At 60.0% G+C, this 26578-nt stretch overlaps 1 protein-coding gene across 3 annotated transcripts in view; it reads right to left on the bottom strand.

Annotated features, from left to right (window-relative positions):
- Positions 1 to 26578, bottom strand: part of RASA3 (RAS p21 protein activator 3) — an 89752-nt gene that overhangs the window by 12591 nt on the left and 50583 nt on the right. For all 3 annotated transcript variants that reach the window (XM_057532598.1, XM_057532599.1, XM_057532600.1), the window contains exons 4-19: positions 20740 to 20834; positions 14229 to 14305; positions 10537 to 10617; positions 10136 to 10208; positions 9475 to 9551; positions 8604 to 8708; positions 7262 to 7418; positions 6825 to 6973; positions 6187 to 6301; positions 5384 to 5458; positions 4647 to 4770; positions 4210 to 4316; positions 3340 to 3417; positions 1804 to 1881; positions 1270 to 1343; positions 362 to 468 (exon numbers count right to left, since the gene is read on the bottom strand). In XM_057532598.1, coding sequence (XP_057388581.1) covers positions 362 to 468; positions 1270 to 1343; positions 1804 to 1881; positions 3340 to 3417; positions 4210 to 4316; positions 4647 to 4770; positions 5384 to 5458; positions 6187 to 6301; positions 6825 to 6973; positions 7262 to 7418; positions 8604 to 8708; positions 9475 to 9551; positions 10136 to 10208; positions 10537 to 10617; positions 14229 to 14305; positions 20740 to 20834 — 1572 coding nt within the window. The remainder of the gene's footprint in view (positions 1 to 361; positions 469 to 1269; positions 1344 to 1803; positions 1882 to 3339; positions 3418 to 4209; positions 4317 to 4646; positions 4771 to 5383; positions 5459 to 6186; positions 6302 to 6824; positions 6974 to 7261; positions 7419 to 8603; positions 8709 to 9474; positions 9552 to 10135; positions 10209 to 10536; positions 10618 to 14228; positions 14306 to 20739; positions 20835 to 26578) is intronic.

Here is a 26578-nt window from a genome sequence, read left to right as displayed (position 1 = left end):
GCCAGGAGGGGCCGGCCTCCCCTCGAAGGCAGGTGACGCTGGCCTCACGCGCTCGCCCCCAACAGGACCCGGGTCCCCGAGAAGCCAACCCCACGTTTCCATGGGGACCTCCTGTGATCTAGATCAGAGCCACCCACACGGGACAAGAGCGTCCACCCCGAGACCCTGATCCCCACACCCACCCCGGAGGTCTGACCCTGCTCCCCAGGATGCCCAGGCCACCCTCTCGGTGCCCCCCTCCCGTGTAAGGACCCGCCCACCCCAGAAAAGCAACCGGTACCTCCACCGGGGCCGAGGCAAGGCTCCGGTCCCTCGTTATAAAATATGTGAAAACAAATAAAAAGCGAACTATTCTTGTTACCTTTGCTTTTCTGGTAGGTAAACTCATGGTTTGTCAGGCGAAACCATCTTTTCTTAAAATTCTTCATCCCAAAGCGTTTTCGCCCTTGTGCCCTCTTAATCATGAACCTGTCGTGAACAGGACAGGCTGGTGGGTGAGCGGCCCAGGGCTGGCGGCATGTCCCCCCTGCCCGCCAGCTCCAGCAGCCCAAAGTCACAAAATCAAAGCCTGCAAAATCACAACAGGTCGCCACTTCCGTACCTGTGATACTCGATGCAGACTGGGGGATTTCAGTATCTTACAATTTTATTTCCAAGTGACAGGACTTAAAAATCAAAAGGCAAAGGTCTCTACTTTTGAAAAGTTTAGCTCCTGTGCTGGCGTCAACTTCAAGTTACGAGTTGGTGATGACCGTGGGGCTATCTGAGCTCCAACAAAGGGCACCCCCGTCACCTCCCACCCTGAAAACATGGACAAGAGATGCTCCCAAAGAAAGTGCCGGCGGCGGGCTTGCAGCCCCGCAGGTGTGCTCTGGAGGCAAAGACAGGAGGCGAGAGGTAGCTGCTCTCTGCGGCGTCCTGTATTCTGAGCCCGACGGGGGACACTTCTGAGCGAGGGGCTGACGGGGGGCAGGGGGGCCTTGCACTCGGGTGAGGGAGCCCCCCGGCCAGAAGCCTCCGACCATTCGGGGGCCGTTCAGTCTCCCCGCCCTTCAAACTCCGCTCCCAGACGGGCACTCCTCCACTCGCAGCCTCGGCAGAGAACAGGCACAGGAGTGAAAACGCGCCATGGCGCAGCCCTGGGGCAGCTCAGGGCGACGGACCAAGGCCCCAGACGGGTCTGGACGCCCTCCGGCCTGTGGGCAGGGATGCCCGCTTGGCGCTGAGCCAGCCTGGGAGCCCCACCCTGCTCTCTCCCGCCAGCCCTACCCTTCCTTAAGCAGGATGGGCTGCTGCACGCTCTTGGGGTCTCTTCTCCCGGAGGATGAGATCAAATCCAAGAACTGAAGTGGGAAAGAAACCGGATGGTTAAAAGGGGAACCTTCGTAGGAACAGTGCCTGGGTGCCCTGCATCTCCTTCTGGGACCAGAGGAGAGAGGAGACTCTGAGAAGCAAGTTGTCGGCCGGGGGTCCCTCTGAGAGGACCATGGGGTCTTGTCTCTGCTGAGACTGAGACGCTTCCAGCCCTACCTGAACCCCCGGCCCCTCCCGGGAAGGGCTGGCCGCACCCACAGCTGTTACCGCTCCTGAGAGGCTGCCAGGCCTCAGGTAACACCTGGAGGTCCACCTGCTCCTCTCGTGGAGCTGGAAGCCATCCCGGCTCCCCTCCCTGGCCCCCGCCCCGAGTTTTGCCCGCACGGGGCCTCCCCGCTCAGTTCAACCACCCACGGCCGTCTGGATCCCTCCCACCGAGTCAGCCGCCTCTGCTGCCGTGAGTCTCTGTTAATCGACGCCGATACTTACGTTTTTCACTGCATCTGCGTACTTCTGCTCGTTGAAAAACTCATAGAATGCAGCCATGTAGGATTCCTTAAAACTGGCCTAAAATGAAACAGGTCACTTAATGAAGGCCTAAGGTCTCCTGGCCTGAACCTGAAAGATCTAGAGTGCAGTCACGGGCGCTGAACAGCGAAACACGCAGGTGTGGGTGCTGTCCGGGGCGCTGAGTACCCCGACCCCAGCCGCAGGGGCTTGCCAAACGCCGCAGGGCGGATTCCACTCAAGCCGTGTTCAAAAAGCGAGCCACACGGGGTCCTTGGTTAGATCTTTGTCATGCACGACTCAACACCTTTCGCGGGCGCGTGGCTCCCAGACGCGGTTGCTGGGATGGGAGGGGTCCTCACCTCCAGGAGCTGGGGCAACGGCAAGAGGGACGCAGGGGGAACCTGTGTCCGCATGAGGGCACTTTGCTACCCTGGGTGTGAAAACGAGCGGGTCTGTGCAGACCTCAGCCCAGCAGGTGCCTGTTTATCTGGGCTTCCAGCCGACAAACGCTGGGGCTGACGGATGGAGGAGAACGTGGGCCCACGGCTTTGTGTCCCTCGGATTCAGAGAAAGCCGAGCGTTTGCCCTGCAGGGGGCTGCTTGTCTGCAGTGCTGAGAGCCTGGTTCACTCCACGCCACAAAGAACAGAATGGGGAGGGCTGGGGTGATCCTGTAGGTCATGGCTCAACCCTTTCCAGACACAGCCTGACAGGCCCGTCCCTGAGGAACAGGCCACGTCACCGCCTGTGTGCGGGGTACCTGGAGCCCACACCGCTGCTGCTGTCACGGGGTGGACCCTCGGGGCTCTGACACATCGTCAGTCTCCAGGAAGCCCCCGTGAAGGGGAGACGCATGTTTGTCACCAAAAGGGGTAAAATGAGCTCAGACCCAGGGAAGGAGGGGGCTATCGCTGGCTCCGTGTAGACGAGCCCTCGGTCACCAGGCAGCACCCCGACTTCCTTAAGGTGCTCAGGCCGAGGACGCCCAGCTGTGTGGCAGGGCTAGGCAGTCCCTACAGCCAAGGAGACACGGTTTGCGGATCCATACATGGCAGCGGGAGCGTTAGCTGCCCATGGGGCACGCACAGGGGACGGTCACTGACCACAGGGGACATCACCGCCCACAGGGGACATCTCCACCCCCAGGGGATGGTCACCACCCACGGGGGATGGTTGCCACCCACAGGGGATGGTCACTGCCCACAGAGGACAGTCATCACCCACAGGGGACATCTCTGCCCACAGGGGACAGTCACTGCTCACAGAGGACAGTCACTGCCCACAGGGATGGTCACTGCCCACAGGGGACATCTCCACCCACAGGGGACGGTCACCGCCCACAGGGGATGGTCACCACCCACAGGGGACGGTCACCACCCACGGGGGACATCTCCACCAAGTGCTGTTGGCCTTTCCCCCCGAAGTGTGGTTTCACAGCCTCTCGCGGGGAGACTGGGCAGCGACTACTCCTTCCTCCTCCTTCGCGTTGAAAAGAGAATTCAAGTCAGCGACTCACAGACTTGGACTTGGACAGGCTGCCGAGGGTCTGAATGGTCTTCGAGACAAGCGTCAGCGTCCTCGACGTCTGCGGGTCCTGCCAGAGACGGGAAGGGGACGGTCTCACAGTTGAGTCGTGAATGAGCCCAGAACCGCCGCCGACAAAACGCACGACACCCCTAAAAGCTGCCCAGAGCGAGCGTCGTCCGTGAGTGAGCAAATGAACTCGCGCACGCAGGATTCTGAGGTCCCTGTGGACCCTCCAACCCGCGTGGTCTGGGAGCTGCTGAAACGCAGGCTCTCAGGCCGCCCGACCCCAGACCCCACGTTTCCAGCAAAGGAGCGGATCCCGCTGGCGACCCTGGGGCTGAGTCTCCTGGGGACCCAGCCTGGGGGCCTCTCACCCTCCACATGGTTCACAGACTTAATTTAAAACCAGCAAAACCAGGAATGGGCCCATCACCCTGGGCTTTCCGCCTAGCACTGTGGCCCCCTGGCACTCTCTCTGCAAGGGCTCGGGCCTCGGGCCTTGCTCACGGTGGGAGCTCAAAAGTCATCTGCTGACCACGTGGCCTGAATGATGACTGAATATCCATGCTCCCTCTTCCTGTGTGTGGGCGTGGGTAGCGTCATGACAAAAGCCCGCAGAGGAAGCCCTGGTCACACCATCCAGCGGTTTTAAAACACAACTTTGATTAAAAAGTCTTGAAACCTTCCTGAGACAAAGACTTAAGGGCATGTGGCACATTCACAACCCAGTCGCCACCTGGGGCTACCTCTGCACCTCCCCGGCTCGGCTCGCGGGAACGGCCCGGGCCACCTGCTGGTCCAGGGGGCCGGAGGGTCAGGAGGGCTGGCTGACTAGTTTACAGGACAGATGCTCACTTACCGTGTGGTGGGGCGTGAGCTGGAAGAGGTTGGGGGACAGGATGGCTGGAGCGAAGAACCTCAGGAAGATGAAGCTGCTCACGGCCGTGTACCTCACGTCCAGGTCATCTGTGGCCAGGACACAGAGACAGCCGACTCACCCGGGCTTCTGGAGCCGCAGGGAATAACCGGGGGCCAGGAAGGAACTGGGAACCACTGGGACAAAGCTCGGCTGTGGCCTCCGGGTGGGGCTGGGGCCCAACTCACACAGGGGCGAGTGCAGACAGGAGCCGGGGGCCCTGTCCGCCGTGCAGCCCCCATGCTGGTGCCTGACCCCGCCCACTGGCTACGGGGTCAGAACCCTCGTTACAGGGCCCTGAACGTCCGTTCTCCGCCTGGAGGCCTCCGTCCAGTGAGGGGTGTGGGCGTCCCCACGGCGTGAGCGCCACGAGCACTCACCTTGGAAGCGCTTGGCGGCCGCTTCTCGCAGGGAGAAGAAGATGTCACACATGACGGTGGGGCAGCTCACCCCCGACTTGGTGATGACGCTGAAGATGCGGTCCACGTACTGCCGCAGGTTCTCCTGCAAAGGGGGGGCTCAGTGCCGTCTGCTCCCGACTCCCCTGGGCGGCCGTGCCCCGCGGCCGCCAGGAGGGGCGAGGGCGGGGCTGGGGCCCCAGAGCAGCAAAGACAGACTTCCCGTCGCGGGTCAGGAGCAGCGCGTTGCAAGCACAGTGACCCATGCAACCAGCCAGGGACGCGGGTGGAGGGAGCACGCCGCGTCCCCCACATCGACCGACAGCCTAGAGGCGGCGCCCGCAGCGATGTGACCTCGCGAATGCCAGGACCGGTCTCTGCTCTTTAGAGGCAAAGACTTGGTGTGATTCGCGTGAAGAAGCCACACGGAAAGATGAAAACAGGGGCTTGGCTGTTTTAAAAATTGGGGCAGAGCTCCGGGAGCAGCCAGAGGTGGCCCAGGTTGGGGACCTGTGTTTGCTGAGCTGAGGGAGATGCCCCCAACCCATGGGAGGGTCCCGGTTATGGGTGGCGGGAGGCGCAGGCCGGGCGCAGAGCAGGGGAGGTGGTGGCTGGCGCCGGGGGGTGGTCCCCCGACGCCGCTGCAGCTCAGGCGCCCGCCACCGCCCGCCATCCGGGGTCGCAGCGTCCAAGGCGCCGGAGGGCGAGCCGGGCCTCACCGTGTTGCTCTCCAGGCTCTCACCGTCCTTCAGCCTCACGGGGTCGATCTCACAGGACTTGTGACTCTGGCAAATCTGCGGAGAGCGTTGAGGACACGCAGTGCGTGAGCCGGGCCGGAGCCCAGGTGGGCGGGGTCACGGCGGGCGAGGCGGGCCTGGTCCAGGAGGGGCAGCGTGAGGCCCGGCCTAGGAGGGGCGGTCCTTCTCGAGACTGCAGCGCGGCGGCTGACGCGGGATGAGGCTTCACCAGTTTATTAGCGTTTTACCTCAAAGTGCTCTCAGGGTTTGGCTCACAGATCAAACCAGAATCTATTCTCAATTCCCTCAAAGGACTGCAAGGACCGCAAAGGACCTGTTTTTTGGTGAAACTGTCTGGGGGAAACAGCCCCTCCCAGGAAGGGGTCAGTAAGAGATGGAGGGTCACTCCTCCCAGGGTGTCTGACCCGGGGCAGGGGTTTGGGGTTGGGGGGGAACAGCAGCAGGGCTGTCTCTCTGCCCTGGCGGATTCGGGGAAGGAGGCGTCCTCGAAGAACCAGCTTTTCTCTTGCGTGTCATTCTGTCTTAGCGGAATGATGGACTTGCTTAAGTATTTTTCTAATTTGAGAAAACAAGGAAGATTCTGGGCTGCTCAGAAGGTCCCCTTGGGAAGCCGGGGAGAAGCTGACGTGGACAGCTTGAGGACACGCAGTGCGTGTCCCCTGTGACGCCCACAGCTCTGGGCTTAGGCGGGGCCCGGGGCTGCGGGCTCTGTGTCGCCTGCCCTTCCCTCGGGACTCTCTGGCCCGCCAGCAGCGCCCCCTCACCTCCTCTATGGTGGGCTTCAGGGTGACGTGCAGGTAGTGCATCCCCGCCAGCTTCATCGTCTCGTCAATGCACTTGGACGTTAGCGAGTTTCCCCGGAAGATGGTATTGGGATCCCTGGAAAACAGTGTCAGATAGAGAGGCATGCAGGGGGCAGGGAGGCCACCTGACCGACGCCTCGCAGTGGGGGCCTGAGCCCTGGGCCTGCCTGCCGTGTAACAAACCCACCGCGGCCACCGCCGGGTCCCCAGGGCGCGCCGGCCAGGCGCCCCCTCGCCTCCTCAGGGCCTGGGGTCAGCACGGGAGGCAAAGCCCAACCTCACGACACCTCCAGCAGGGCATGCTCTGGATCTTTCTGAGCCCACGGTCCCAGGGAGCCACTCCCAGCAGAACCCACCTCCCCGGAAGGGCCGCGGCCCCAGCCTCAGGAATGGAGCTGCCCCCGAGGCACCCGGTGCCCCACTCACCCCTCCGGGCCACGTGCCTCCCCGTTCCCAGGAGAAAAGGCGCATTTTTAAAAGAGCAAGTGTGTCTCTGAAGGAACCCTGACCCGTGTGGCTTCCTCTGGCCGCCCGGACCCCCGTCCAGCCCCTCACCAGGCCGGACCCCCGGAGGGTCTCGGGGCGCGCTCGGCACTCACTGGGTCCTCCGGACCTCGGCGCTGGCGATGGCACTGATGAAGGGCACCACCCGGCCGTAGTGCAGGAAGAGCCGCACCAGCGGGACAGCCGCCTCCTGCTTCTCCCTGCAGACCTCGCCCAGGATGTGGGCCGCGGACGCCGAGACGGGCTGGGGAGACAGGGCGTGAAGGAGGCGAGCCCCAGGCCCAGCCCCCTGCTCCGCGTGCGCCCGGCGGGTCCGCGCCTCCCCCCCCACCCACACACAGCACCGGGGCCGGTGAACAGAGGGCCACAACCCTGGGGTCACAGTCAGAGCGCCAGGCGTGGGCGGCGCCGGGTCCTGTGGCTCTCGCTGCGGGTGCGTGAGGGCTCCCATCCCCAGCAGAGGGAGACCCAGACGGTCCCGAACACACGGCAGGCCCAAGGGGGGGCCACGGTGCGCGGGCCACGCAGGTACCTCCACGTCCGCCGACCGTAGAAGCAGGTCCCGCAGGGGGCTGTAGTAGTCGGAGGAGAAGACGTGGTCTTCGGTGTAAACCACGTTCAAGCGCAGGGACCCCAGGTCTTCCGGCTTCAGGCTCTTACTGCCGTTGTCCCGGGGCTGAAGGAAGTACCTGGTGCAGGACACACGGACCAAACAAGGCAGTATGAGGCAGCAGCTCCCCCGGGGACCCCGCTTGGGTGGTCCTCCCGTCACAGGCTGTGTCGGGGTCTGAGGCAAGGGGACTCGGGAGATTCTGCAGGACACCCCGCTTAGGGCCCTCTGCCTCAGTGGCCCCCACCTGACACCCCCGCAGGGTCCGGGCACCTGGGGGGTCCTCCATCTGATACCCCCGCAGGGTCCCTGCAACTGGGGCGTCCCCCATCTGACACTCCCGCAGGGTTCAGGAAGCTGGGGGGTCCCCTATCTGACACCCCCGCAGGGTCCGGGCACCTGGGGGATCCCCCGTCTGACACCCCCGCAGCGCCTGCACGAGCATCCCCCACAGTTGTGTACTTCGCGCTGATCACACAGAGCCACAGACTCAGACGCTGGGGTGGGGAAGCGGGAGGGTGGGAGCAACAGGTAGGACAGGGGAAGGGGTCGCGAGCAGTTTAGGAAACTGCGGTAAAATAATTCACCCCTGAACACTGACACCCGACAGCGGCCAGCACTGAGCAGAGCCCAGGTGGAATCACTCTCATAAGTGCACGCCGGGGTGGGGGGGGCTTGTGCTGCAGGGCGGGCGGCCCCGGGCACACGGGCACCCAGCGGTGCTCCTGACGGACACTCTCCCTCTCCCGGCGCAGCCGGCGGCCTTGCAGGCACCTGGCTGCTCTGAGCGCACGTGCCGGGCAGCGCGCCGTGGGCTGAGGCACTGGCCACCGGGGGCTGCCCGTCACAGCCCCATCACGAGGCCGGGCTGCTGGCTGAGCAGGGTCGCCTGGGGCACTGAATCAGGAATTCCAGTTTCCCCAGGGCACAACCCAAATTTTACCCACCCGGGTCTGCAGGCATGCAGGGCTCTGGTGTGTGGCGTGGGGTGCGTGCACCTGCCCCCGCCCAAGCGTCTGTTGCGGGGACGTGGGGAGTGAAGCCAGTCTGGGGCCGGAGCGGCCGGGACTGGCATCTGCTCCCTGTCACGCGATGTGATCTGGAAGCCCTGGTGAAAGGGAACCGGGTGCCCTGGAGATGAGAGAGGGAGACGGGGCGCAGGACGCTGGTCTCCGGGACACGCGAGGGTTTTGAGGGCGGTGGGGCACGGCTGGCACGGCCCCCTTCCGTGCGGAGGCTGCTGCGGGGCCCCGGGTGCCCTCACCAGGCCTCGTGGGGGCTGGACTGGCGCAGCACCTTGAGCGGGACCCTCAGCTCCCCCAGAAACTCGTCCCCAAACTTCAGGTTGCTGGCGTTCCAGAGGTCCACCCTGGAAAACAGCAGTTGTGCGGGCCTCTTACCGGGCGGCGAGGAGGGGCGGGGTCCCGGCGCCCCCGAGCTCTCCCCAGAGAACCCGGGGCAGGACGGGACGGGGCCTGAAGGCCACACTGAGCACGGCTGGAGCGTGAGGTGGAGCAGTTCAGGCTCTTGGAGGGACAAGCCCGCCTGCCCGGAGCCCCACCCCCACGGCCTGCCACTGCTCGAGGCCGGGCTCGCGGGAGGGACCCGATTCTGCCCCCTCTGAGCTTCCGAACCTCAGGCGCCTCGGGAAACCCTGACCCACAGGAAAGCAGATTTCAAGTGATGTCAAATCTGGAGAATCCCTACGGTTCTCGTGAGCAGGGCCCATCAGACCTAACGCGGTCACCCCAGCCTCAGGCTTATGATCTGTCCCCTGACATGGGGGCGGTGCTGCGGCCGGCGTGGCAAGAGGGCTGGTGAGTCCCCCAGCGGACGCTGCGACCCGGCACAGCGAGGCCCCCGAAGCAGCGGGACTGCGAGCCAGGCCGGGCCTTGCACACGCAGAGGGGCTCGGAGCCGTCGCCCTTCAGCCCGGAAGACACTGCAAGGCGAACACACACCACCTTTGCCCTTTCGCCACCACCCAACATCCTCACGTTAAAATAACCCAGAAAACTGAAGTTCCTTTCTGTCCACTCCCCAACGTTTAAAGACAAAGCAAAAAGCAAGCAGGAGAGAGGCAAGCAGGCCGCCCCGCCGAGCCGGAATCTCGACCCCGAGGGCCTCCCGCTCACCGGATTTCCAGCTTGTCCACGTCCTCGTCCTCGAAGTCGAAGTGGGACTTGCGGTTGTAGCTGCAGGGCCTGGTCACCTGGGGGACGGAGGGAGACCGTCAGGCCTCTGCTGCCCCTGGCTGCCCGCTCCCCCTGGGAGCAAGGCCCCCTTGTGCTCATCTGGGCCGGCCCTTGCGGGGGAAGAACGGCCACCTGCGCGTCACCGGGGCCGCGGCCGCGGAGCCGGCGGCTGGCGGTTCACATTCTGAGGGGCAGCCGGGGGCTCTCATCTGAATGCACTTCCTCTTCTGCCTCAAGACCCTCACTACTTCCGGTGAGACAAGCCTCCCTCCACTGCTCAGGGAAGACTGGGTGCAGCAGGCAAAAACCAAGAAACCCCAAACCAACCAAACCAAACCAAAAAACATCAATGTCTTGATAATTTGGAAAGTATTAATTTGTCAGCATTCAACTCAAAACCGGGTCATGCTGGAAGCAACAAACAGCCTTTCTGCCCAGGGAAGGAAGGACAGTTCCTAGGAATTCGAGCTGCAGGGCAGGAGGGGGTCTTCACGTGGGGGGACAGCACCCCAGAACTCTCAGAAGTAAGTGACTGAGGGTCTTTTTGCCAAAGACCCTGGGGTGTGCGCTTCAACTGCATTTGTGCCACTGAAACACCAACCTCAAAGTAAAACACTTCATCAAACTGGGGGTTGTTGGTCTTCTTTTTCACTTTTGTCTTCTTTGCTTCCGACCTGTAATCGAGGGGGAAGGATCAGGATGGAAAACAAGCACTGTTGATGACGAATCTCTTGGCTGAGGCTGGGCCACCCAGCACGCACGTCACCACGGCCTACGGGCCTGTCTGTTTGTCTCCAACCCCAGATAGTATGCAAATCAGGGCCCTTTACTGAGCCAAAGATACCCAACGTGAAGATCAGAAAGGCTCTCTTTTTTACAAAGCAACTCTAGGGCAATAAAGGAAACAAAAGGAAGTTAAAATTGCACACCCTCGTCTGGCTCACCTGCTTTCCCGAGTGGGGAATCCGACCTCGCCCCCCTCCCAGCCGAGGCTGTACTTGCCTGCACGGTCCCGCCAGGGTCACCGTGGCGTAGGGGTCACACTGTCCGTTCACGATGGGGAGGCCCTGGCACTCGAGGATGCTGAGGAAAGAAGTGGGAGGTCAGGAGGGGACCCGAGGCCAGCGGGCCATCTCTCAAGGCCACCCTGGGGTCCGGGAGGGCAGCTGTCTCCACAGCTCAGGCCAAGAGCTCCGATGCCCTGCAAAGTGCTTCCCGGGGGCTCCCGTCTAATAAACAGAGATGGACGCGCTGGTAAGCAGTCAGGAGACATCTGGAGGCAGGAGAAGGTGTGTGTGCATCCAGGGAAAAGGGAAAAGCAGCCCGGCTGCGGAGGACACGTTGCTGGTGTCGACTGCAAAAAAACGCACAACAAATAATGTTGAGAATTGTTTTATTTGGTGGACTTTCTGAGGACTCAAGCCCGGGACGCAGCCTCTCAGAAGGCTCGGAGGGACTCCTCTGAAGAGGTCAGGGGGGAACCAGGATATAGAGGAGTTTCTGCAACAAAGACCAGGTAGGCGGAACATCAAAAGATTACTGTTAATGAAAGCAAACCAGACATCTCCAGTTAAGGAATGTAGCGAGGAATGTAGCGCTTCTCTATGTGTGGGAAGGTGCGGGAGTCTGGACTCACTGAAATCGTTCCTTTGATGTGCACCTCAGCTCTCTGGGGCCGGTGTCCTGTGCTTTCCCATCCGGAGTCCCCGCAGGGGCACCGTGGGGGCAGCTGCAGTGGCTGCAGGCTTAGGGGCCACTACACCCTTTGTTTACTGATACGGCAGCTGACATTCTTCGTCCACAGTGGAGATTTTCCCTCCCTTCCTAGGAGCTCGAGAGAGATCCGCCCGGCCCGGTCTGCCAGGTAGGAACTGTGGCGAAGTCTGTGTTATCGGCGGGGACCTGAGGGCCCGGCACTCCAGGGGCTTAGAGCCCTAGGCCGGGCGTTGCCTGCAATGCACTTCTTGGGCCGGGAGACCCCGCCTCAGGCTTCACTCTGTCAACCGCCCCGGCGCCTGGCTCCCTTTGGGTTCTGGACCGCAGTCACTCCCGCTCTTGGACCGCCCTTGTCACTCCTTCGCCTGTCACCCTGGGCTGTCGCTGGACAGCTCCTGCTTCTGGCTGGATGCTGGACGCTGTGAACTTCACGTCGCTGGTGCCCAGATTCTGGGCTCATCCGCGCCGTCAGTGGTTGGGGTCTCTTGTTTGGAGAGCAATTCTCGTCTGTCTGCGGCTCTGCCCGGGAGGTACCAGCAGCCTTGCTCGGGGACAGTGCGGCCCCACCGCCCGGTGTGGCCCCTGGAGTCCGTGCTGAGGGTCGGAGTGAGCGCAGGCTCTCCACTGGGCTGGTGGAAACTCGAATGACCCCCAGCTCTATGGCCCCGTCGCCCCTTTGCCCCCTCGCCTGCCCGGCCCTGAGGGACTCCACCTTGCCCGTTCTCGCAGGTCTGGGGAGTGCCACGAAGTCCCCTCCCCTGCAGAACGTGCCCACCGTGGCCTTGATGCCCCAGCTCCCATCTGTCGCCTCACCCGCCTTGGGCTCTGCTGGGGACGCCTCGCTGGCCATGTCGCCGACGCACCTCCAGGATGAAAGCTGGCCTGCGGCGACCTTTTCTGTTTCCCCACTTGGGGGGCCGATCGCCCTCCGTCTGCACGGCTGGCTCACACGGCGTCAGCTTCTTAGTCCTTTGTGGCGGGAGAGGGGTGAGTCCCTCTGTCCCATCCTGGCTGGAAGCAGAGCCCTAACCCCATACTCGGATGCCGCGGGTCTGAGTGCCCTGCTTCCTCGCTCACTCCTGCACGCCGGGTGGCCTGGGCGGCTTCTGCCCCTCTCGGGAGCCTGGTGGTCCTGATGCTTTACGGGCACTCTTCTCTCCGGGCGAGGGCCCGCCTCCTCCGTTCCTGCTCCCTGGAGCGTGTGGCCCCTTCTCTCTCCATTTCTCCACCACTTTGTTCTGTCCCGCTAGACAGGCTGGCCTTCAGGGACTGGAGTGAATCTTTTCAACTCTTTCTCTTTCCACTCTTCTTTCTGGAATTTCTGCACTTCTCTCCCTGCTACTAACCTGCTCTTGGGTCATCTTCCTCCCTCTGTGAACTAACTCGTCACTAAACAAGTATCTTCAGGCACATTTCCAGGGACAGGCACAGAACCCTGAGCCAGCCAAGAGCTTGTGCAAGGGGCTGACACCCCGAGAAGCCCCCGGGGACTCGGGGGCCTGGCAGCCACAGGGACAGCGGGTGGGTCACACATGGGAGGAACACACAGGGCGACCCGTCGGGTGGGCGGGTGGGAGGAAGTCTCAGGACAAGGGCGACCCTCCCTCAGTCGGGGGGCTGCTGCCTCTGGGGCTGGAAGCATGAGAAGGGGCTCACTCGCCCCCTCCCTGTGCCAAAGCCCAGAGCTCAAGGCAAACGCATTTTTATCACATTCAGCTGTTGATCGGGAAGGTTGGGACAGTGGTGCATTTTGGATCCGCAGAGATAACGGTTTTCCCGGCAGCAGCTCAGATAGGGGAGCAGTCCCTCCCGCAGCTGGCGTCTCGGAGAAGCGCTGCCAGACGCAGGGCAGCAGCCGCCCGTCAATGTCACCCCCACTCCTTACAGAGCACCGTGAGGAAGGCGCTAACCAACACGCTGACTGGCCCCAACTGCAGTTACACATCCCGGAGAAAAAGAAAAACTGACACGCTGACACCTGGATGCAAAACGCACAACAGGAAAACAGGTGTCATGGGCACATTGCACCCCCCTCCCTCAGACGTCACGTCACCAGCTGCACAACCTGGGGGTCACAGCTCAGCTGTATAACCTGGGGGTCACGGCTCAGCTGTACAACCTGGGGGTCACGGCTCAGCTGTATAACCTGGGGGTCACGGCTCAGCTGCACAACCTGGGGGTCACGGCTCAGCTGTACAACCTGGGGGTCACGGCTCAGCTGTACAACCTGGGGGTCACGGCTCTGCTGTACAACCTGGGGGTCACGGCTCTGCTGTACAACCTGGGGGTCACGGCTCTGCTGTACAACCTGGGGGTCACGGCTCAGCTGTACAACCTGGGGGTCACGGCTCAGCTGTACAACCTGGGGGTCACGGCTCAGCTGTACAACCTGGGGGTCACGGCTCAGCTGTACAACCTGGGGGTCACGGCTCAGCTGTACAACCTGGGGGTCACGGCTCAGCTGTACAACCTGGGGGTCACGGCTCTGCTGTATAACCTGGGGGTCACGGCTGCTTGCAGCACATCCGACCAGAGCCTATTTCACTGGAAAAGGTACATTCACACCCCAGGCATTTGTCTAAGCCGATCCCATACACACATGTGCACACTCACACCTACACACCTGCACTCTCACACTCACACCTGCATACACTCACACGTGCACACTCATCAAGCATACAGGGTAGAAGGAGCTCCGATTTCGGGGTTGAGGTCTGAGGTCAGGCCCCAGCTCTGCCCCCATCTCACCGTTTCCACGACCCCAACCCCTTTGCCTAAACGTCGCCCTGAGTAACTGGTTATTTGCAAAAGCCAAATGCGTCACCTCCAGGGTGAGCAAGGATGTGAAGAAAGTCATCTGGGGAATGCCCAAGCCTGGGAATCCTGAGTCATTTGTTTAAAACACATGAGCCAGCCCGCTCCCTGGGGGTTAGACTTAGTCCCGGGCAGACAGGCCGTGGCGCCGTCCCGTGTCTTACCGCGTGGCCAGCTTGTGGCAGACGACACCCGAGTCGGTGATGACCTCACTCAGCCTCAGCTCCAGGTGGACCTTGCCCTGGAAGTGGCAATGACAGGGGTCACAGCGGGGCCACGAGCAGCGGGAGCTCTTGGGCTCCCATCACAGAGTGGTGACACACGACCCTGCGTGGCATCCACGGCGCGTCCAGCCGCCCGGCTCGGGTCCCAGAGAGTTAAAGAAGCTTCCAGCCCACCGGGCACGACGCTGACAGCAGGCACTGTTTCAGAAGAAAGAAAAGGAAAAGGTGCTGGAGGGAGCAGTGTCCCAAATGGGCCTGACGGTCTGCTCTGGGCTGTGTTCACTCACGCGCCGCAGGCCCCGGGCAGGCGTGGGCAGCTCTGCCCAGGCGTCTCGGTGCTTCTGCGTCTGCGGCGGGCAGGGTCGGAGGCCAGCGACCTCAGCCCTGCTCCTTAGGAAGGAAGCGGACGCTCACGCGCGCTCTGGGAGGAGGGGCAGCGCAGCTGGGGTAATGACGCAGCCGAGGCTGTGCTTCCACCCGTCTGTCTGTGCAAAGGGCGCTGGCTGAGGACGGCGAGTGGGCAGGGCGGACACGGCCAGGGCATCATCAGGGCCACGAAGAGAAGCGGGGAGACCAGCTCCCGAAAAGTCCAACAGGCGGATGCATGATGCTCGTGTTTCCGTGAGCGAGCGTTAGTTTAAATTAAACTGACTTTCCTTAGACACGGAGGTGAACTGGATCCACTGTCTCCAAGGTCCTTTCCGACTGAAACCCCTGGACCCCGCGGCCTGGGGAGAGCCTGTGAGGGCCGCCACGTCTCAGGAGAACCCAGGACGCGGTGGGGATGGCTCGCCAGCTGGGGGGTCGATGTGGGGCGCTCAGCCCCGCACGCTCCCGTCACTGCCCCGACAGTCGCCCACTGCAGCGCGGGACCCCGACCCCACGCGGAAGCATCCAGCGCCCCGGCCTGGGCCGTCTGCACGGGGCGTGTGCTGACCTGGCCCGCGGCTCCTGGGCCCGGGGTCCTTGCTGTTCCTCTTCTGCCCCAGGGAAGGCCGCTCCAACAGCGGCCAGACCTTCCCACCTGCTGCTTCTAAGCTTGACCTGAGCCACCAGAGAAGCGTTTCGACAAAACGCCAGCAGCACCGATTATGAGAAAGGGAGAGGCTGGACCGGGACACGCAGCCTGAGGATCGGGGGCGCGGGGAGCACCCCCAGCTAGAGCCCCGCCCGCCAGACAAGAGAAGATAAACAAGAAACCAGGGTCTGGCCGTGAGAAGGGTCAAGGGCGATGCCTCCATCACCCCAGGCCCTCTTGTCTCCTACACACCTCTCGGGCCCCACACTGGTAGGTGACACGAGCTCCCCAGGATAGCCTCTCCCACTCAGAGCAAACCAGCTCCGGGATCGCGAGCTTGGAAGCGAGCAGCTGCCCCGGGCCGCAGCAGCATGGGAGGAGGCCGGCCTCACGCACCAGACGCCTCACCTACGACACTGACACGGGCTCCCGAAGACACGGATGCCTCCCCGTGGGGAGCCCACGCCGCGGGCGGCGCTCACGGCCACAGACGCGTCCAGGCCCCCCAGCTGCGGGCAGGGCTGGGTGCCGGTCTTCCCGGCCTTGCCCTCACCTGCGGGCAGGCAACCCGCGACAAGTCCCGCGAGGTAGGACCAGCCCGCAGGCATCACAGCCGCGCGGCCCGGGCGACACCAGCATCCCGACCCGGAGTCACATCTGAATCTGCGGAGGCTCTGACGGGGGCCGCACTCGCCTAGAGCAGCGGCTCTTCCCACAGCGGCTTGGGGCGTCTGCCCGAGCGCCCTTCACCCGCCAGGCGCGGACACAGGGTCCACCGCGCACCGCGACCCTCGCGCGCGGCAGGCTGGTCCGAGAGCGAATCCTTGGGGCCGGTAACTGGGGCGGGAGTGGCGGGGGGTGGGCGGCCTCCCTGTGCGGGTGGAAAAAACAAAGTCCCCAAAGGCCAGCGGTGCATCCTGAGCCACCCCACCCTCAGCACTGTCCCCAGAGCGGGCACTGCCGTCCTTACAATGAAACAAGAACGCATAGACTGACGGCCTGGAAACCAGCCCAGCAGGAAGCTCAGCTGTCACTGGCGGCCCGGTCAGCCTGGTGTCCTTCGTCGCACCCCAGGTGCACGAGCGCCCGCTCTGAGGCAGACGGTGGACCACGGCCCCTCAGACCGACGCGTCCCCAGTGTTGCTCGATCGGCTTCCGAGAAGCTGCCCCAGCCTCGGGCGCCGGGTGCTGGGCTGAGGCGCCGCCGGCCGTCCGGGCTCCTGCTCCCCATTGGAGGACGGACGCGGACTGTGGCCGCTCGCGCTCCTCTCCTGGGGCAGCGCGTCCTCCAGGAGGGGGCAGATGTTGCCAGCTGATTCGTGCTGTTACATTTCAGGGGGTTTGGGGGAGGCTGATATGAGGTAAATAAAACACACACACACACATCTCGGAGAGAAACCCCTGCAGAACAGCCCAGGATCTGCAGCTCAGAAGCTCACACCCATGCTCACTGCACAAACAATCCCACCGCAAACACCAACGCCCGGGGTGCCGCGGGCCACACCCTGCACAGGGCAGGCAGGAAGTGTGGTTTCCCAGGCTCGGCCTCTGCAGGGCACGCGACCTTCCGTGGATGCACAGCTACACACAAAACTGCCCCCTCTGCTTGTTTTGACCCCAGCGGGAGCCCTCTCCCCAGGGAGGCGGTCACAGGCTCACCTGCCAGGCTGAGGGCAGAGGTGGCCATGCCTCCCATAGGGGCCGGAACCCCGGAGCGGGGGGGGGGTCCAGCTGAATCGTGCTCGTTAACAATTAGCCCAGGCAGGACGTACTGAGACTTGGCCGGAGTCCTCGCATTTATGTTGGTGTATGAGAAGAGAAACCTTAGGACAGAGCATTGAAAATGCTGATTTCATGGTCTTTCCCAGTCTCATTTAAGGAGAATAATGATAAGAAGTTGTTTAAAAAAACAGCTGGGACTGAACTGCATCACCCACCCTCACGGAATATCCACTGGGATAGACCAACCCGGTCTTAAACACGTCAGCAAGTCTAGGAAAATAAAAATCACATCACAGCTGCTCTCAGACCACAGTGGAAATTAAACTAGAACTCAGTGACAGAAAGATAGCTAGAAAATCCCAAAATACGTGGAGGTTAAAGAACACACTTCCAAATAACAAGCAGGCCAAAGAAGAAGTTTCAGGAGAAACTGAAAAATACTTTGAATTCATTTCTTTTCATAAGTGAAAATGAAATAAAACATCAAAATCTGTGAAATGCAGCAAAAGCAATGCTTAGAGGGAAATTTAAAGCAGTGAATGCATATATTGGAAAAGACGAAAGGCAAAAATCAATAATGTAAGTTTCTAACCTTAGGAAACTAGAAAAAGAAGAGCAAATTAAATCCAAAGTGAGCAGAAGAAAAGAAATAATAAAAATTAGAGCAGAAATCAATGAAAATGAAACCTGGAAATCAATACAGAAAATAAACAAACCAAAGCTGTTTTTTTGAAAAGATCAATAAAATTGGTAAAGTTCTAGCCCCGCTAAGAAAAAACAGAAATGAAAGCAGGGCCGTCACTCCTGGCTGCAGAAAACCAGCAGTGGTTCCGACAGGGGATCCGAGACGTCACCCACCTGTCAGCCAGGGGGGCCCAGAGCCCAAGGTGGACCCCACTGTAAGCCGGGGGCTTCAGCGAATATAAGGCGTCAGCCATAGCAAATGCACCCAGGACGCTAGCAATGGTCGGGGGAGGAGTACATGGGGTTCTTCATACACTCCCCTCAACTCTTCTGCAAAGATAAAACTGCTCGAAAAATAAAGTTTATGAATTAAGAGAGAAAAGCACTGGCGGCTCCTGTGCAATTTTCTCAGGAAGGTGTCAGTCTCTGGTCTGCAGCGCCCGTGGCCGCAGGCAGGGGCCCAGCAGCACAGGAGCCATCGCTGCCCCGTCCTCATTATGCACAGGGCCTGTGAGGCCGGGCGGAGGTCAGCGCAGAGCAAACCCGGGCGCCGGCGACTGAGTGCTGGACCTGCAGCCCCGCCGGAGCCGAGAGCATCGGGAAGGGGCAGGGACATGAGGGCGACCAAGAGAAGCAGCCGCGTCCTCGAGGGGAGGCGAGGGCCACCCCCTCCTCTCCTTCTGACACTCCCGAGCCTGAGAAAGACTCTCGGGTCCTTGCAGGTGTATGGCTGCAGGCGCTGATTGTTGGGGAAATCCTCAGACAGGACGGCAGACGCACAGAGGACGTTCCCAGGGCGCCCACTATGAGGCCAGTTACTGCCCTGTCGCTAAAGGTGCAAGAAGAGGCCACGGGCTGGGGGGCTGCGGCTCTGCTGGGGCAGCCCACCTGCCTCTGCCTTTTCGGAACATGTGCTCCAAGAACAAGTCTCACAGGAGCCGCTCAACGCAGAGCTTGCGGCTGCCGGCGTCCTTGGAGGGTCGGGAGGGGCCCTCGCGGACGTGAGCACGCATTCTGGCCACTGCTGCCCAGCGGGGACCACGGGTAGGGCCGTCCCTGCCGACTGCCTCATCCAGAAGGTGCCCAGCCGGGGACAGGGAAGGAGCAGAAGCGACGGGTTCTTTTTAATAAAGTGATTGACCAGAGACCTTTACAAACATCAGCTCCAGAGGGAAGCCAGACGTTCTTTCACTCCTCTTCTTCCCCTAGTTCCGTGACTTGCTGGTCTCTCGTGGGCCCTGGCTTTGTGACACTCCCTTTCTGCTGCCTTTGTGAATCGTGAGCAGATAGTTGGAGAAACCATATGTGTCCCCTGACCTTCGTGGCTGCAGGGACGGTGCGTTAACTGCCCCTTTAAAGGCTGCTGCCCGTGGCACCTGGCAGGTCCCCTCCGGAGAGCACTTGCTCGGTGCCTGGAACTCAGTGGCCGCCACCACCCACAGTCCCGCTTCCGTGGAATCACCAGTGGGTCGGGACCCACGTCACGGGGACCAGCAGGGAATGGCCCGGACGTCCTCAGGCTGCAGGTGGACACACGCGTCATGTTCCCAAGGCTGCGGTGACCCAGCGGCTCTGGATCTGGACAGTGGTAGTTACACAGCCACACGCGTGAGACGCACCCACGGGGACATGCAGGCACACGCGGGGCTGGTGAGACCTGAATGGGGTCGGGGACCCTGTACCAGTTATGCAGATGTCACTGTGCGGGACCCGGAAGGGACATGACCCTGCTTCCTATTTTCAGTCTTTGAGTGTAAACAGGAGAACACACAGCTTGCTAACCATTACTCCCTGTGCAGTATTTCCTGTGGCTTCCTGTGACTCTGTAACCATTTAAAAATTAAAAGTTGTGTTTTTTTTGAAAAGGCAAGAAAAAGGAAAAGCTACACTTGCCAACAAAACAGAACTTAAATCTGGGGACTAAACAGCGGGGTCACTGCGGCCACAGGCGGAATCTCTCAAGCACGACGGTGACGGAGGCAGGCGGGGCCCAGGTGTAAAGCACATACCGCACAGGGGTCCGGAAACTTCTTCCTAAGGAGGCGATTTCCTGGTCACCTGAGCAGCAGCGGCCGCTGTCCTTCTGGCCTTGGGGCTCCGTGACTAGTTCTGAGCAGTCACAGGTCCCCCAATTTCCACAGCACGTGTGGGCCCCTCAGTCGGAATTAACTGAGCGTGAAGCACGCTTACGACGCCCCTTGGGCTAGGCTTCTCAAGGCGTCCCACTGGCTGCCTCTTTGTCGAAGTTTGAGCATCGGCCCCGGTGGCCGCCAGGGGCCTCGGCGGTGGACACCCTGAGCCGCCGGTGTGCAGTTCCGAGCTCGGCCATGGCCCCAGGTCCACGGGGAGGCGCGCTGACGCTGGGCCGGGAGCCCGGGGAAGGCCTCGCGAGGTGCCCACTTGGGGATTCTGTCCGCGACACCTGCTGTTTGACCCTGCTGAGCTCAGAGCAGGCCCGGCTCGGCGCTGGCCCCGGCATTCCAGGCGTGGCCCGGGCTCGGGGACGGGCTTGACCGGAAACTCAGGCCGGGGTCACCAGAGAAGAGAAGATGCAGGCGGCCCCCCCGGCGGGCGTCTCCTGGACCCTGGGCATGGGGAGTGGCCCAGCTGGGGGAGAAACCCCCCGTCCCAGGGTGGGGGCACCTTGCACTGGTCAAGGGGTCACTCCCAGTTAACACATCGCCAGGGTGCTGGGCGAGCCCCAGGGACGCTCAGGCCACGGGGACTTCATCACTCCGGGCACTCCCTTCAGCTCCAGCCCCGCCTTGCTGAGGGCAGGGAGCCCGGAATGCACGCGGGCACCTCCAGTGGGCAAGGCCCACAGCCTTACGTTTTCTCACCTATTCTCTCTTTACCTTCAGTAACCAACGGAACAAACCAAATGCACGAGCCCAGGAGGACATACGCAGGGGACAGCTTGCTAAGCCTCGCTCCCTCTGCAGACCGGAGTCCAGCGTCTATGTCTCTAACCGCCGTCGGGCCCCTCCGCCAAGGCCCCCACGTCCCGCGGGCCCCGCGACGCCTCACCTGCACCTCGGAGTCGGCGTCCACGTGCTGCAGCTGGAACCACGTGTCCCGGTTGTGGTACTTCTGCAGGTCTTCCTTCCGGATGGCCACCTTCCCTGGAGGATCAACGCAGAGGGGACCAGTCACGAGGGCGCCAACCCACCCACCCAGTGGGGCTGGGAGCAGTCGCCACCACTGCCAGTCACTCCAAACGGGAAATCCAGAGCAGATCGTCGGGAAAGAGACGACGCAGTGAGGGCAACAGATGCCACGCTGCATCTCGGAGGTGCCTCGAGGTCACTTCCACGGTGTCCACAGCCTGGGCGTGGACGGGAGCCTCTCCGCCGTCACCCAGGCTGCGGGACATGGGGGCACCCGGCGCAGATCCTACAGGCCAGAGAGCGGCTCCGCCAGGTGCACGGCTCAGGGCCGGAGGGCGGCGTGGGGGATGGGGAGGGAGCAGGCACCCAAGGCAGCCCCGTCACGGCCCCCCCCGCCCCGATGCCCGAGCTGCAGAGGGAGGCAGGGTGGCGTCTGCTGGGAGGGCTCTGCTGCAGAGTCCCTGGACATGCGCGTGTGCCCGTACGAGCTGTAGCTTAGAGTTCACGTGTGTGCACGTCTAGCTCACAGGCAGCGTGCACAGTCGGCTCACACAGAGTGTGCACATGCGTGTGTGTGTGTGTGCACATTTAGCTTAGGCAGCATGTGTGCACACGTGTTCCTGTCGGGCCCGTGGAGTGAGCCGGGTTCTCGCCCGCCTGGGTCTATGAATCAGTGTCTCTCACAGTGTAATCACAGGCCACCTGCATCAAAACAGCTGGAGAGTTTCCTAAATGCAAGTTCCCCGGCCCCACCCTGCGTGAGAAAACAATCTCTGGGGTGGGGCCCTGGAATCTTCGTTTTCACGAGGTCCCCAGGGAACTTCTGTGGGTCCCAAAGTTTAACGACGTCTGCTCTCAATAGTTTTACATTCCTGACATAGGCTTGGTACTTAGGAGCTAGAATTTCAACGAAAATACACACGTAAATATACGTGTGTGATGTACATTACCTGACATAGATTTATAGTATTTAAATATCCATCTACCACCGTCATGCATTGTTCATTCACCTTATTTATTCCAAAGGCATACGTGGCAGCTAGCAAGCACACACCCCACAGCTTGGGGGGACAGAGGGCACCGGGCACTGGGCTGTCCTCCTGTCCCCACATCCCGTGGCCTCGAGCACGGGGACCACGCTGCCCACCAGGGTAGGGGAGTCGGACGCTGGCCCACGTGAGCATCCCTGCGTACACACGTATATGCATGCAATACACACACACACACACACAGTCACACACACGTACACTGTACGTGTACACACACACATACATTGTAAATCACATACAGAAACAGGAACGATAAAGGACAACGTGAAAGTAAACACCTTCTAAGTTCAGTTGTTCCTGGTGTACAGCCCAGGACGCACCGCCTAACTCGGGAGCGCGGTCCAGTTACCAAAGGAGACGCTTTGGGCCCCTGGCGCCGTTTCCCCCTACGTCATCTGCTACTTGGGACGCTCTTCAGGCCACTGCGGAGCCCCGAGCTGGCCGGCCCACCCTGCCCTCACCCAGGACGCAGAGTCCTCTCCGCGAAGGGACTGCTCTCCGTTTCCTGTTTCTTCACAGACTTGTGCTTCTGAGTAGAAGCACCCGGCGGCCTCACGGCGGGGCCTGACGCCCAGCTGGTCCTGCGGTTGCCCACACACGCTGCCCGCCAGCCCCTCGCACTCTCCCCTCGCGTCGCCCTGCAGCAACCCCGGGGCGAGGCGGGGCGCGCTGGTCACAGACGTGGCAGACGTCCGCCCATGGGCTTCGGGCCTCGTCGCTGCGGCTCTGCCCTCCGTGCTTCTCCTACCGCTTCTTCTCCCCAAACGCCCCCGTCCCACGAGGCCCTCTTGCGACGTCACCTCCCCTTCGGCCTCCCCCGGGGCCCGCAGGGCCGTCTCCGTGCTGCGCCCAGAGGCTCACACGAGGCCTCGCTGGGGCCCAGCCACCTGCTGGCCGGTAGGTTTCAGGGAAAGGACGCTGTGCAGTTGGCTCCTGGGGGAGCTCAGGACATCACCCAACGTACACGCGGCGCGTCTCAGAGCGAGAGGCGAGGGCGGCTCGGCCGTGAGGAGGGGGCGTCGGCCCAAGGCCCGTGCGCACACCCCGCCCGGCGGCCTCCACGGTCCCTTCCACCGCTCGGTGCCCCAGCAGCTGCACCTCTCTCCTCTGGCTTGTGCCTCCTCTGGACGTGCCGTCCCTTTGCTAAGATGCACCGCGGGCCCACGTGTCGCCAGCTCCCAGCTACTCGACGCCGAGGTTCCTCCAGAGACGTGCGCTTGAAAGGCGTTAGAAAATGCTTGCTTCTCTCTTGTTAGCCCATCTTCTGCCTAGTTTTGTAGGGGTCCAGCCGGGGAACCCAGGTGGGTGAGAGAAGGGTCTCGCCCTGCAGTCTTCACGCCTGGTCTCCAGACCCGACAGGCGCACCCACCGGGCACAGACGGGAAGCTGGAAACGAAGCAGGGACACGCCGGCCCGAGTGCCGCGGGCTGAGCGCGGCGGGGTCGGGTCTGTTTACCTCCCACCGTCACCTGCCGCAGCCCCGTCTCCCTGCCCACTGTGCCCGCAGCACCTCTGCACGCTCACCTCGGCCCTCCACTCACCTCCCACCGTCACACAGCCTTGGGAAAGGCCAGCCCTCTGTCCACTTGCGAGGTGGACGCAGCACAACTGGCTCCGAGGGTCAACACCACTGCCCACATCGACCTCGCTGGCTCAGCTCTGGCCGCGCAGAACCATCTGCAGCCAAGCCCTGCCCAGCCGCAGGCCTCACAGGGCAGGGAGGCCACGGCATGCAGAGTCCGTAGGCGGAGGGCAGGGGCAGAGGGCAGAAAACACAGAGCACACAGGCTGCAGAAAGAGGGTGTCCCACAGGGATTCAGAGAACTGGAGCTACAGGTCACACAGGCCTCTCTCCAGCCAGCGTCAAGTCCCAAGGACTAACCCCACCCTAACCCCGGCCCATCCCAGGCCCCTCCCCTCCCACCACTCCTGGTCTTGGGGGCATCCCGCCGAGGTCCTGACGTGGGTCCCACCACCTCTAACCACCTGTCACCAGGCAGAGCCCCTGGCTTTCTCTCTGCTTGGCTCCTGCAAAACTCCACCCCTTTCCCCGATGGGAATATAATTTTGAGTCTTGCAGGAATAAAGCCACAAGAAACAAACATTTCTTGGAACTAAATTGGGCAATAATATTCCACTAAAAAGGGATAAAGAAATTTGCAGACTCCACAATTAGTTCAGCTGGATAGGAGGGTTACATTTGAAGTCTGAAATTTTAAGTAACTGCAATGTTTTCATGAGCTTTGATTGGAACAGGGAGGAGACACATATTTAATGCTCATATGACCCCTACAGCTTACACATCATTATTATTCTTTATTTTTGGAAGTACTTAATTTTAAATGGGTAATACCAGAACATAGAACAAAGTCTGAAACATTAGAAAGGATATAAAATACAGCCAAGAATAACTTTCTCCCTCCCCTGCTACACAGGTCCCACCTCAGGGTCACCTCTGTCACCAGCTGCCAGTCTGTCCTTCTAGAGACCGACCACATCAAGAACACATGAACATGCACTCTCTACACGTGAGAGGTAGGTAGTGTTCCCACAGGCTGTCCTGGGGAGCACCTGACCTGCAGACCACAACGCCCACTTAAACGTGCCTGATGTGTCACAATCCACAGCTGTCCCAGTCGATCTGAGTGACATCAGGTCACTATGCCCCCTGGGCCTCACCCTCTGACGAGGACAGAGGTGGTGTGGCAGTCTTTCCACCACTAAAAGCCCTGTGTGTTACTTCCTCTGGTAATGGGTGGGTGCTGTACCTGCCAGGGTCTGTTCAGAAGAGAGAAGCACATCAGGCAGTTCAAGAGGCGGCATGTGACGTGGGGAACCAGGTACGGTAGGTCAGAGGGTGCGGGAAGGTGGGCAGCCAGGGGTGACACCTGCAGGGTGGCGACTAAGGAGGGACAGCCGTATGCCCCCCGCCCCCCGGGCCTGGCAGGGTGCAGAGATGTCATTCTCATCGCTCCTGTTCACCCTGGTGTCCAGCAAGTGCACAGAGGCAAGAGAGAGAAACAAGGGCCTGTAGACTTGAAGGGAAGAAATAAGTCTTTATTCACAGAATCTATAGGAAAAGCTACAAGAAAAGCTGGCAGAGTAGGTGTGTTTAGAATAAAGGTCAATACATAAAATCAATTGTATTTGTGCACACAAGCAATGACAATGGAAACTGAAATTGAAAAGATACCAATAGCACATCCACAAAATGATGCTTTTATGGCTTGAGCTTTTGGTGTACTATCCCAGAAATCTTTGTCTACTCTATCAAAATCATAAAATATAGGGATAAATTATATGTATACACACACACACACACACACACGTGTGTGTGTGTGCTGAAAACACATCACAAAACCCTGATGAGAGAAATTAAAGACCCAAGTACGTGGAGAGACATGCCATGCTGGAGGGTCTGAAGACTCAGTTTTGTTAAGATGCTAATTCTCCCCAAATTAATCTATAGATCAGTGTAATCTCAGTCATTTTGGAAATTGAGAAGATGACTGAAAATGTAAATGACAATTCAAAGGACCTCGAATAGCAAAACAAGTTTGGAAAAGAATAAAGTTGGTGAGCTCACATGACTGATTTAAGACTTGCTGTGAAGATACAGGAATTAAGACAGTTTGGTGTTGGTGTGAGGAAAGGGATACAGGTCGGTGGAACAGAACACAGAAGCCATAAATAGACCATAATAAATAGACCCATGCATATAAAGTCAGTGACTTTCAAAAGGTGCTACGGTAATTCAACTGGACACCTGTAAGGAGAAAAACGAAGCCTGTCATATGTAAAATTCACTTGAAATAGATCGCAACATGAGTGCTAAAACCAAAAGCTTTCTAGAAGAAAATCTTCACAACCCTGTGGTAGGCAAAGATTTCTTAGACATGACATCAAAAATACAAACTATAAAAGAAAAAAATGTTTGATGAATTGGACTTCATCAAAATTAAAAACTTCTGCTCTGCAAAAGACACTCATAAGAAAATGAAAAGACAAGCCACAAGCTAGAAGAAAATATTTGCAAAACATACATCTGATAAAGGACTTGTATCCAGAATATATTTTAAAAACTTTAAAAACTCAATAAGAAAATCCAATTAAAAGGGCAAAAGATTTGAATGATTTACCAAAGAAGAGATACAGATGGTAAATAAACACATGAAAAGATGCCCAACATCATTCTTCATCATGAAAAAGCAGTAAAAGCTACAATAAGATACTACACACATATTAGAAGGGCAAAAATGAATCAAAAATAAAAGTTGATGATACAAGTGCCGGAGAGAATTCAAAATGGTGCACTCAGGAAAGCAGTTTGTCAGTTTCTAATAAAGGTAAACATACACTGCAGGGGAGGAAAAATCTTTTTCCTTCTACTCTTTTAGGTTATCTGGGGCTCTGTAACAAAAGAAAGATTAAGAAGAGAAAAACAAACAGAAGTTTATTAACATATCTCAGATATACATGGGGGAAGCTTGGTGATGAGTATCTCAAGGAGGTGGCTGGAACTCGTAGCATCTTAACCTAAAACAACCACCACCAATTTTCAGAGAAGTGACAAGACCAAGGAAAGGACTCTGAGTTTCAAGGAAGGTAAATGTATGTGGGAGCCAATGGTCCGGAAGGCTCGTTGTGTGGGTTCCTTGGCATAGCCTCTGGGCTGACAAGGGTCTAGGGTCGTCTCGGATTTGGACGAAT

The sequence above is a fragment of the Balaenoptera acutorostrata genome, chromosome 18, assembly GCF_949987535.1.
Source record: "Balaenoptera acutorostrata chromosome 18, mBalAcu1.1, whole genome shotgun sequence".
Lineage (NCBI taxonomy): Eukaryota > Metazoa > Chordata > Mammalia > Artiodactyla > Balaenopteridae > Balaenoptera > Balaenoptera acutorostrata.
This window is presented reverse-complemented; position numbering and strand designations above follow the sequence as displayed.